At 45.6% G+C, this 12,813-nt stretch overlaps 1 protein-coding gene across 1 annotated transcript in view; it reads right to left on the bottom strand.

Moving 5' to 3' along the window:
• The window catches only part of bcas3 (BCAS3 microtubule associated cell migration factor), a 238,466-nt gene that overhangs the window by 164,375 nt on the left and 61,278 nt on the right, over positions 1-12,813 (bottom strand). Inside the window, exons 16-17 of the mRNA XM_068745321.1 lie at positions 7,313-7,463; positions 1,280-1,324 (exon numbers count right to left, since the gene is read on the bottom strand). Of these exons, the coding sequence (XP_068601422.1) occupies positions 1,280-1,324; positions 7,313-7,463 (196 nt within the window). The remainder of the gene's footprint in view (positions 1-1,279; positions 1,325-7,312; positions 7,464-12,813) is intronic.

Here is a 12,813-nt window from a genome sequence, read left to right as displayed (position 1 = left end):
CCTCTGACCTTCCATGCTCTGCACAGGGCATTAAAATGCCTCTGTATCACTGTTGTTAACTAAATACACTCTCGCCGTGTGGCCGGCAGGCTGAGACACGACTGAGTTACTGTTTCTGGGATTACTGTCAAACACGCATGTTGATATTTCTGTAAATTGAATGTATATAATCTCGCGATATTCATCACTTCCTCGTCATTTCAGGGACGATTTTAAATTCAGCTTTGGCAAAGGAAGTTTGTTTCGTATGCCATCCCTGAGCGTACTCCTACTCCCAAACCCCCCCCCCCCCGCCTGCCTCGGCTCTCAGCATTAACCGGATTTACTCAAAGAACTGAAAAAACAAGCTTGGTCAATATTGTACTATTTTTTCTATTTTGTCGAAGTAATTTCTAAATATTCAGAATGTTATGTTGGGTGAGAATGAGCACAAATGATTAACAACACAAATGTATCTACAGAGAGGACCCCTCCTACATCCCATAATACCTGTATAATAAACTGGCTAGTTTTTACTGTACAGTAAAGCTGTACAAAAGGAAACATAAAGCCAAATGTTAAAACTCAAAAAAAGGAGCTCAAAGGTGATAAAATGGTCTGAACGGCTGAGAGTAATGCAGCTGCATAAATACTAACGACTGCAGCCATACATGAAATCATTTTGTCTCGGTTTCCAAGAGTTTGTAAGTCCTTTTGGAAGAGAGTAGCGTGCATCATTTCTTCCGCTCTGTTCACACCCAGAATGTGAGGATAATTACTGCATGCAAACCACACATCAGACATGGAAAAGAAGGACCCAAAGGATCCTAACAGATCATGTGTGCTCTTCAGGAAAACTCCGGGGAGGGTCTCAACGGAGGGAAAGAAAAAGACGAAAGAACAGATATTTTTTGGCTGACATCTCAAAGGAACCTCAAGATCACACGACAAGGAATGCTACAGCATTACCCTCATATAAGCAGAATAATCCTGTCTTTACTTTACCGTCATGGACTTAACACAGCATGCTGAGTCAACCAACTACACAAGCTCAACCTACAGACATAAAATTAAAGGGTTTGCAAAAAACAGCAAAAAAAGAAAAGAAAAAACATGAGAAAATAAGGAAACGCTCTTCTTTGGGGTTTTTGCCCCCCCCCGAGGAATGACTTCACAAACTCTGCGGAATGTGTTGAAAATATACCAGGAGACAAATGGGAAGTAAAGGAGGTGGCGTGCTGGAGCGGAGGATACGGTTGCATGCTGCCGGGGGAGCCCAAGCGGGTCAAGCAAAACTCACCATGGAGTTCTAATGGCAAAACATCCCGCCCCAAAAAGGTACGGTCTTCATGAAGGAGGGGGGTAGCGAGAGACGGAAAAACCATTATTTAAACTAGCACACTTGAATGAACACGCTTTTCACGTTACGTCCGAGCCGTTTTGACGTGTCTGTTTAAGTGCGTAACACGAGTCAGGAAACAGAACGTCTGCGCGCTGAGATGGATTTGAAGAAGTGCAGGACGGCTGAAGCTGCCCCTTCAAGTGTGATGTCATATATCTGGCAAGAGGCGTCGTGTCCGCAGACACGCGTCGCGTTTTCTCTCTCTGTCTGCAAGGGGTTGCAGAAACACGCAGGTCTGAGTCCAGCCAGTTTACAGCCACTCCGGAAAAACGATGGGAAACGGCGCCGATTGTTGAGCTGGTGAAAAAAGGTTGGAAGAGTTTATCCGGTTTGTATAAAAATATGTGAGAACGCCAGGAAACGCACAGGCGATGTTGAGACAAGGAGCTGTGTGTGTGTGTGTGTTGCTGTTTTTAGTGTGACTGTGTATTTGTGGCTCTGCATTGTCTTGTCAGAGTGCATGTGTGTTTGGAAGTCAGGGTGCGGGCCGATGTGTGTTCACCGTGATTATGTTGACACAAATCCAGTGTGTGTGTGTGTCTTCCAGGATGCATTCCTCTGTCCGTTTGTGCGTGTTCCTCATGTTTACGAGACATTAGCAGTGGGAGTGTGTTCCTGTGTTTACTCTGCATGTCCAGAGATAGTGACAGAGCTCCATAAACAGTTTACAGTAAATAAGCCTTTTCCGTGCAGCAATAAAGGACCGATGAGACTGAACTCTGTCCCCGCCGGGCCAACCTCCGCCGCTCATGAAACACAGAGCCCCAGCCAAGCAAAGCACTCTGCAGCGCTTGGTTTATCACTCGCAGCATCCTTCCCGGCCCTCCCAACAACAGCACGGTCTTCAATTCGTTTTAGTGCATGGGTGTGTGGATAAACGCTACTCTGGGAGACAGGGAGCAATGGTTTTGTCCCGGAATGTCTTACTCCTGGAGCGCAAGTTGACAAATGAACATAGTGTTAAGTGTAATGGAGGCCCCTGGTAAACTGCCACTTATCAAAGAGTTACTGAGGGGGGGGCGGACGGTGTCTACGTCTACCTACCGCTGAGCCTGTCCAACCTTCTGAGCCCCCACTGCTGGAGTCCAGCTGGGTAAATGGAAGGACACCAGTGGGAGAGTGAATGACGAATCGGGCGAGATCTCCATGGGGGGTAGCAGAGCTCATGTCGGCGTTTCAAATGTTTCCCTCCCTGCTGACTTACGGCTTTATTGTTGGTAGAATTTATTGTTGGTTTTAAAGAAAGTTAGCGGAAAGCTGAGCCCAGACAATGACAGGAGAATTCTGGCACGTAAAAGTCATATAGTATATTTAAAATATAAAGAATTACATAAAAAAAACGACATTTTGAAACTGGTGAAGCAGAATGGCTGATACAAAACCTCAACTTCATGTGTCTCCTGCTTGGTGGACTCGCAGTGGATCACACCTTTTTACAGTTGATGTCAGCTGCAAGAATTGTCTAATGTCATCGTAATGTCCAACGTACATTTTTACATTTAACAGGTCAGAGGTTGACGTGGTGGCCGGACGAGACACGAGGTTTCAGAGATCTGAAAAGCAGCTAGCAGGAGTTAGCGGCTAATTCAAGGAAAAAAGAATCAATTAAAAACCTCTGCTAATAATACAGGAGGTGAAACAAGGCCAGGGAGCTCCTTATCCACCCGTAATATATAAGGGAAAGTCAATGATCGGTTGTGTTTTGGCTTCTTAGACACAGAGACTGTCTGACCTGCCGTGTGACACTCGTTACAATTCCTGTCTGTGCAGCGTTGCATTGCTGCTTATAAGGGATATTTAATTTGGGGGGGGGCATACAGGGGAGTTGCAGCTGTCCCTCATACATGTGCCGGTCTTACAATCTCACACACAAGCTTAACGTTTGTCCACGGCTCTACTTTGTGCGACACTAGTCAATCTGATTAACCAATGGGGGGAGCTGCCTGACGGAGAGATTGCTCCGGCTTAATATTCAGCTAAGAGCACCAGTAAGTTAATAAAGCCGGAAAGATGCACCGGGAAAATCTCTGCACACAGGAGACAATAATATCACAACAGCATGCCTGATTAGAACATGGCTAGCACGCTAGTTCAGCATCCACAGCTCAGCCCCGGCTGCAGACCCTTGTTGCCTGTCACCATTGTTTCCTCTGGATTTCCGGTTTCCTGTCTTTAGTCTGTCGCAGTGACAACTTGGCAGATTCCTCATGATCTGCTTTGGATGCTTGGCCAGTTATAAAAGAACCAAAACAAGAAATGTCATAAAATCCAAAAACCATATATATATATATATAACTTCAACAAATCCGAGACAGCAGATGAGACTTCGTGCTGAAACTGGTTTTTATCATCCATGTTACTCACCCAAAACTGAAACTATAACTTTTGCCCAAAGTTTAAACAGAGAATGAGATCATTCCGCTAAACCTTCCGTCGTAACGACCTGTCAGTAAACAGTCTAAACCACAGTGTGGAGAAAAGGACGCCGTTATGCGACACACTGTCCGAGCTGTCTCCAGGAACGGTTGTCCAACGCAGGACAAGGGCATGCTGGGAAAAAAAAGGATCAGAATAAAATAGGTGCGAGGAGGAAGAGAGGGCGATGACCCCACTCCCAGAGAATAATCATTCACACATTCATCTCTTTACTCGTTGGCCTGAATAGCAGCCTGGGCCATGAACAGGGCGGGGCGGGGCGGGGCCGGCGGCTGATTCCAGTGTTGCTGCCGCGTGGCGCTGGCCACGCTCAAAGCCCTTTCCAAGACAATGGCAGCAGCAAAGGGCCGCCTCTTACAAACGTATTACAGTAATCTGGGGACACATCTGCAGCGGGTCATGGGGTCTTATTCTGCCTCTCGCTGTTGTCGTTCCTGTTCCCTCGCCTGCACTCTCCCCGCTCGCAAATGTCATCAGCAGGATTTGGTCGGTGGTAATGTTTTGTTTTGTGTGTGTGACAATCTTTCCCTTTGGATTTCCACTCATCCGTGTTAAAGTCTGACTGCGTGTCGACAGGATTAGAGCGCGGCGGTTTGTCTGCCTGCAAATGTCCCGCTGGCAGGCGATTTGACAACTTAAATCCATCCGATGATTCTTTGCCGATGATTTTCGGAATATTCTTTTCTCATCTTGTTCACGTTTTAAATCTTAGCAGTGACTTTACACCATGGAGGATCTACTGACCAGTGTCTTTTTTTTTTTTTTTTCGAGACTTAATTATTCTGGGGGGAAAAAAAAACCTTGTTTCAAATTTGGTCAACAGGAAACTTGGCTGGATCAGAACCAGCGCTCCTTCTCTTTAGTCCACAACTCCCAGAAGACTTTGAGGACTCGCAGTATCTTGGCTGAGCTCCTCCTGTGCCTGACCTGGACTAGTCTGGAGGGAGGTTATCAGGCGGATGCTAAACCACATCCGACCCCCGCTTCCGGGAGGAGAAGCCTCCAAAACCTAAATTAAGATTAGGGGGGCTCTGCAAGAACTGGTTAAGGGTTTCTTTGATGTTAAATATCCTCGGAAACTAAAGACAGCAGCATTTTGAAAACTGATGGCAAACCTGCAGTGGGACAGGTCCCATACACAACTGGATGGTGAGTGTGTGTGTGTGTGTGTCATGGCACAGTGCACATAAAGACAGCCTGGATGGGAATGTAGGTTAAGCAGCTGGTGTGTTCCTGTGCTGCCCTGCCAACAGGGATCTGCTCATACAGGTGTAAGTCCAGCTGCTGGACGCACCTCTGTCACACACTCTCTCACACACACACACACACACACACACACTCACAGGGAGAAAGGGCTAGCTGTACAGACAGACAGATGGTGCCTGGGCACTCCTGTGCAAGGAGAGCGTGAAAGCATATGATATCAGCCCCAACTCTAGAGGCCAAACCTGCCGGTTCACACAACGTGTGTGTGTGTGTGATTTGGTACAGCCATGTGCAGGAGCAGGCTGCACAGCTGCATGTCCTGATGCATTAATACTGACGCCTCCTCTGGACTGGATGGACAGATGACGGTTACTGCAGCCGACTGGCAGGCCTGTTGATGTCCAAAAGAACCGGCGCAGGATTCTGAGCTGTTTCAACAGCCGCCGATAATAAGAGGAATAAACGGACTTCTTAAATGGGATTTCTGTGCGTTCTTGTCCCACAGGTTCCCGTGGAATTGATTGAATGAACGCCACCTATAATAACAATAACAGTAATAATAATAATAGAAATATAGTAGTAATAATAATAATTAAAATAGTAATAATAATAATTATTACCATTATTATTATTACCATTAATATTATCATTATTACTATTTTAATTATTATTATTACTACTATATTTCTATTATTATTATTACTGTTATTATAATAATAGCAATAATTAAAATATATAGTGATAATAATAGTAATAATAATAACACCAATAATAAAAGTTTTTGTTTGTACTAATATCATTATTAACGGTTGTATTGTTATAGCTCTGGCTCTCTCTCGTGCCTTGAGATTGTTCTTGATGAGATTTGATTCGCGCTGCAGCTGAGGAAACGTTCCACAGACATGCAAGTAGAGATTTTTCCTATCGATCATTTCTTTTTCCTCAGTCTTCAAAATGATCCCTGGATACTGGACAACAACAACCCCTGAACACAAAAGCCTCCCATCACTTCATTTATACAACGTGTCCTCACAACATAATACGACTAAACAAAATGTTTTTAAGAGATAAAAAGTATAATCAAATTCCAAATTCATGATTACATTGTTGCTGATTTTGGTAATACTTATTAAAAACAAAAATAACCAAGCAAAGTGCCAGTTTCCAGCCAAAGACAAAATGAACATGACTTAAAGCAGGTGAAAGCGTCTGTCAGGAGACACAGGTGTGTTCGAGGGGATAACCCATAATGGATGTGAGCAAACCACATCCAAACCGTGAACCGTCGTCGCACACTGCATGAACACAAATCAGATGTTTATCCCAGATCAAGGATCATTTAAGTGAATCTGATTTGAGATAGTATTTTACAGAAAATAAAAATCTTATTTGTGCAAAATTACAGAAAATAAAATGAAAAACAATAATGGGAATGCAATTAGAGGCACATAGAAAAGAACAACAAATTAATAAAATCAAATACGGAAGAATGACAGAAAGAACACATATAAAATGAAAAAGAAATACAACAAACAGCTTTAAAAAAAAGTGGCCTTTTTACTGAAAACAAAAAATTATATGAGTTAAATGTCTGAAATGTCTGTATGTGCCAGATAAAATATGACGAATTTACCTCTGTGAGATTGATTTTTTATCACGTTAAAAACTAATAAAAGATTTTATAAATTGAGTCTGCAGGTCCTCTGGATGAATTGTGCAATGACTCCAGGATCACGTCTTTATTCTCATCTTATGAACTCGCTTATCAAATATCACAGGGAAATAAATCCCTCGCGCTGCCAATCATTAGAGCATTTCCTATTCAAAACAGGCATGAAAATCACATTTAAATGAAAGGATTAAAATCCGCCCTATTTGTGGAGCCACCTGTACTGCATGTAAATGCACTTAGCGAAGGCCTGTAGCTGCTGATGCTCTGACAACTACGTATTAATAATGTGTGGTGATGATCCTGGTACATCTGAGTCAGCCTGCGAAGCTAGCAGAGTTACGCTTTATCTACTATGACTTCAATTTGGTAATAAATTACTGGCTAGATATCAGCTCTAGTCTTGCAGTGTGTGATGTTTTTAGCTGGATGTTAGACCGAAAGCTGATGCCAGATTTTATCATTTTGGACATGAGTGAACCACCTGACCCGTTTCTACCTCCTGCTGGATCTCATGCAGGGTAAAGACTGGAAGCAGCAGAACGGGCCCTGGTGATGGTACCCAGGGTCAGAGGCTGTGTGTGTGTGTGTGTGCGTGCGTGTGCGTGCACGCTGCCTACCTGGACCGCTTGGTGATGGTGCCCAGGGTCAGGGGCTGCTTGATCTGAGCCAGGGGCAGCAGCACGGTGAGGCTGGGCAGCGGCGCCAGTCGAGGGTTTCCCGCGCTGCTGTTGCTGAAGTTGTTGTACGAGTCCTGGCTGCTCAGCTTGGCTGCAACACAAACACGCCGTTCATCAGCTGAGGGTTCTGCAGGTTCCCCAGAACACGCCGTTCATCAGCTGAGTGTTCTGCAGGTTGCCCAGAACACGCCGTTCATCAGCTGTGGGTTCTGCAGGTTCCCCAGGACACGCCGTCAGCTTCTTCATCACTGCTGCAGGGTTCTCACTTTAGTTTCTCTCTTTACTAGTTTCCGTTAATTCCTCCGGCTCTGTCACTTCCTGTCCATCATGTCCCTGTTTCATGTTCTCTGCTTTATGAATGGCTGTTTCTGCCTGTGACCCATTGTCTCAAGGTGTCCCCTGGTGTCTCCTGGCGTCCCCTGTGGACATTGATCCTCACACTCTAACTCGCCTTCCTGGTGCTCTCGGTGTGAAGGCTTAGAACTGTTGTCTGCTCTGTAGATTTGACCGCTTCAGACTTTTTTTTCCTGAACCTGTCATCCTGCATGCTGGTCTCACCATCCTGCTTTGGTTCTGTTAGCCTGTGTGGACCTCTCTAAGTTCTGGACATTTTCCTGATGTTGGACCTTGATTTGGATGTTTTAACTGGATCTTTATTATGTTGTTTTTTTCCGTGTGTGTCTTAAGACTTTAAATACCAGAGCAGAGACACCCGTTTCCCAAACTAACACACCTTTCTGTGGAGGAGAATGAAGCCTCGTCTGAATTCTATTTATTCCCTCCCCTCCCCTCATCTCACTCGCACAAACACATTTAACCCCCGGTTCAAGGCCTACTGTGGAATGATTGGGAAATAACCAGCTCAAGATGCTCCCTGATAAAGGCTCCTGCTCTGCTGTGAGTGCTTGGCAGCCTCTTAATCAAGGCCAATCAACAAGCCCTGGTTCAACACACACACACACACTCACACGCACACACTCATCTCACATATCCCAACAAACTTGAGCCAAACAAAATCAGGACATGTCAAAGGGCTTCTTGAAGGCCTGACGCCTTTAACTAGCTCCATTAGTCCGGGGGCTGCTAGTCGACTCCACTAACTACCACCGTGCATAATAACTGTGCACGGCAGCAACATGCACAGATGCTCTTGATCAGAACAAACCCGCCAGCCGATGCCGGTAACAGTAGGTCTGACCGGTTCTGTAAGACGGAACCATTTAACAGCTGGGATCCTCGCGTCAGGGAGGTTTCCCTGGAACGACGCTCGGCTGGAGAAACGCTTCCTGCTACACTGGCGACCCGGTGCATCTGGAAAGACATGACGTAACTGGGATTTGAAATGTCAGCGCTCAACCACAGTTCCATTGTGCAGAGCTGGAGGCCACAAAAACTCCCAGAGGCGTCTTTCCAAGCGCTGGACAACCTCGACTAGCCGATCGTTCCCGTGGCCTCGCATGATAGCATCTCTTCACCAGTTAGTTGGTTGGTTGCTATGCAAAGACGACCAGACAGACTGAGGGGAGGCTGCAGCGTCGGCAAGGAAAGAGGAGCCAGATTGAGGATTTTATTTTCACTTTGCATTTACACAAAACTACTTATTTATCCAAAACATGGCGGGACTGGGCGTCGGTGGACGCAGGATTATTATCTTTAAATGCATTAACATTGCAAATCTGGGTGTCTCATAATATGTCAGGAATATTCCCACTGCATTCAGTCTCTGTGGGTGAACGTCTGGGATGTGAGGACAGGTTCAATGAACAGCAGACACTTTGTCCACCTGCTGATGGCAGGGAACCAGGAAAACGAAGCGATCCACAGTAAGGAGGGACCCAACTTTGATCTGTTTATCGATATGAACGGTATTTATATCGATGTAACTATTAAATGTTGCTTAGATTCATTTTCCTCCGGAAGCTGCTGGTTTCCTGACGAGGCCCCCCGACACAACAGCAGGAGAAACAGTCGCACATCAACAATAAACTGGAGACATTTCACTACCCGCCATGCGCAATGTGGATTACTAAGCAAATATGTTTATAATCCTGTCACAACAGAGGCAACAAAACAAGTGTACCCTGCTGATTCACCGGGCGGTCCCAGGAAAGTTCCAAGTTCACGTGCTTTCTAAGGAAACAAAGAGCAAACCTGGAGCTGCAGCACAATGCGCTCGGAAAGCTGCCCTTGTTGCACTTGTTGCCTTAATAGATGAGTGACAGGGGGGGGCTACATAAAGGAATGAAAAGGAGGGAGGGGGGCGTGGAGACAAAGGGAACAAGGCAGGCATCAAAGGTTAGAATAAAGGTAGAGGGGCAGAATGCCTGGTCATTATTCAGAAGGGGCAATCAAGAGGAGGCGGAAAGGGACCGCTGAGTGTTTGGGTCCAATCCTTTAGATCATTAACGTGCAGCTCCAAGTTTCATTAGTCCTGCCAAACCTCCGCTTTGTGGTCCTCCAAAGGCCCGTCTTTCAGAGCCACAATGCTGCATGACCTTCAGCTGGGGAGAGGAGCCCCCCCCCCAGAGGTCTGCACCCGGACAGCTTCTTAAAGCCTTTCACATTTGAAACCCCAGAGCCTGGCCAGCCACCTTTTGTGTGGAGGAGAGGGAGGCAAAGGAGAAAAAACTGTACAGGAAGCAGCCTGAAAAGACATAACGGCGCTCGGGCTAAGAGGCGAGCGACGGGGGGGGGGCATCAGCAAATTCATCAGCCTCAAAACCCAAAAATCCAAATGTCACATTTGACCCGCGGGGGCATTATTCACTGTCACCACAGACCCTCAACGACAAGCCATGTCCTGCACCCTGGAACAGGTGTGGTGGACTGAGACAGGAGGGGGGCGGGGGGGGGCCCTCTGCTGATCAAACAGTCAGTCCATGCTGTCGCTCAAGGCAATCAGAGCCCCCCCCAGTGAAGATAAGTTAGTGCGGAGCATGTCAGAGATCAAGCACCGGCTGAAGATGATATGTGAACAGAGATGGAGACAGACAGCATGGGTGTGTGGGCGGGGCACGTTGGTTTAAAAGCGTGTGGGTGGGAGGGGGGGGTTCGGGTTCGGGGGTGTAACAGGTTCAAAACTTCTACTTTCAACACCTCAGCTTCATTTCAACGAGGACAGAACAGAAATAAAAACCCTTTTCTCATCATTCCCTGATCCTCTTCTTAATATTCCATTAAACCGATGAAGTGGAAAACAAGCAGTTTACTTTGAAGCACATGCTAAAGAATGCAAACAATAAATAATCCTGAATAAGCACCTTCATCCCGACACGATATCCGGCCTGTCCTCACCCAGACAGAGACAATCCTGATAACGTTCTTTGTGCGAATGAGACGGTCTCGAATATCGTGGAAACATGAACTTAAAACAGGAGAAAAATATATATGAATAAATACCTTATTAAGAGAATAAAATGTATGCACGTGAGAATAATGACAGATTAAAGACGATGTGCGTTAAAGAAAATCTACAATAAATCAATGTTTGATCAAAATGTTTGATTAAAAGAGTGAAAAATAGAAACAACTAGAAGAACTCAATAAAGCAAAGGTGGGTGGGTGCAGATCATTTAGACTTTCATGAACACACACACACACACACACACACACACACACTGACTGTCACTTCCTGGACCGAGTGGGCGACTCTGACCAATCAAATTCCACTTGCCTCTCTTTCACTGCTGTCATTTTCAGAGTGGGTGGTGGAGTGAGGAAACGCATGCAGGGCGTGTCAGCATCACGCCTGCGTCTGTGTGCATCACCTCACACAAGTTAAGATAATAAAATAGAACAGTGCGTGTCACTTTTTAAAACCACTTTAGAAAGGATGGAGACGTTTTATATAAAGACGTAAGTCCAGGTCGCTAAAGAACTAAAACAAAAAGCAGAGGCAACAAAATGATTTTATCTCCCGTCTGGTCTATTTACACAGGTAGAGGAAGGCCGGCCGAGGCCAGCACAAAGAGACGTGAAGGCAGAGGGCGAGGTCCAGAGAGGAGAGGCGTCTGCATGGGGGACAGATAGCTGTGATTTGATTAATGGCCGGGGCGTGATGCGCCCATGGAGCACTGATATATGACATCGCAGGGAAAGAAGATCCATCAATGCAAATCCTGCACCGTCTGAAAAACTCTGACCCTGCCAAAAAGTCAGTGTCACCTGACCCGCGGCTCTCTTTCACTCTTAATCCATCTATCCTGCTCTTCTCCATCTGTCCATCCATCCATCCCTCCCTATCTCAACAGCATTTGCATTCTCTTCTCACATTAAATCTCTTTCTCTCTCCTCAGCTGCCCCGTGTCACGCCATCTCATGTTTCTCTCAACCCTTCTAATCCCCAATTTGCATCCAGCACAAGTAGCAAGCTTCATGCGAGGAGCCGACGCGCGATCCAAAGACCGTGTGTCCACACGGACACTGTGTCTTATTTGACTTGTTCTGCCAGGCGGGATCTTTCAGTCAAATGACAGAAAGCACTCTTGAGCAGGTCTGGAGAGCGACTGGAAAGGCTGGAGGCAGCAAAAAGGGGACCGCCGAGTGATGCGCTGGGATTTAGGAGAGACCTTGGGCCCGATGATGATGATGATGATGATGGTGGTGCTGCAGGAGACAGAGAAGCTGAGAAAAAGAAAGGAGCGTGGACGACTAGAAAAAGCAGGAGACTACTTTTATGGCTGTGCCGAGACTTTGTGCATCTGAAGATGGTCTTTTTGTCTTACTTCCTATTTCTACATGCCGATATTTGTAGCATGTCTGAAGCCTCCAATCAGCCACGGACAGACGTTTCGCTGCTTTTACCACTATAAAATCAGGGCCGAGTGTCAAAGCTCAAAGCTCCCGTACCGGAACATGTCGAGCACTTAACAGGTTCAGCTGAGGAATCAGCACCTACGGGGTTAAAATAGAACCGCAGCATCCAAGAGAAAATTAAAAAACACTTTGGACCTTTTATGAAACGTTTGAGCCATGTGTAGCTTTTATTTACTTCATAGTTTAGTTTAATTGGTTACAGTTTTCTCAACTACAAACATTTGGTCCGAATTTTAAAGCAAACCAGATTCCGCATGTCAATGAGCAAAGGCTCAATAAATTATAGCAAAATGTATCACTTATTTTTAATTTAAAAAGTTCTTAGTTAAACACTGAATAGAAGCTTCTCCAGCGCTGATTGTTGGAGTATTAACTCTTCACATATTTAGATATATTTACCATGACAAAAATACTGCTTTTATATTGATATATAAAAGCAGTATTTTATAGTGAATATCCTATTAGCAATAAAACGAAATGACAGTAATTATAGCACCGACACGATGAAGCAGCTTCACACAGCACCAGCTAACCTGTTCCTGAACATTCCCACTTCCCACCATGCGTCCCTCATGTCCCAGACATGCTAAAGGTGGGAGGGGCTAATGCAGGCGAGAGGAAGTAAC

This window comes from Brachionichthys hirsutus, chromosome 11 (genome assembly GCF_040956055.1).
Source record: "Brachionichthys hirsutus isolate HB-005 chromosome 11, CSIRO-AGI_Bhir_v1, whole genome shotgun sequence".
NCBI lineage: Eukaryota > Metazoa > Chordata > Actinopteri > Lophiiformes > Brachionichthyidae > Brachionichthys > Brachionichthys hirsutus.
The sequence above is the reverse complement of the archived record's forward strand: the minus strand, read 5'-3'. Positions and strand labels throughout refer to the sequence as shown.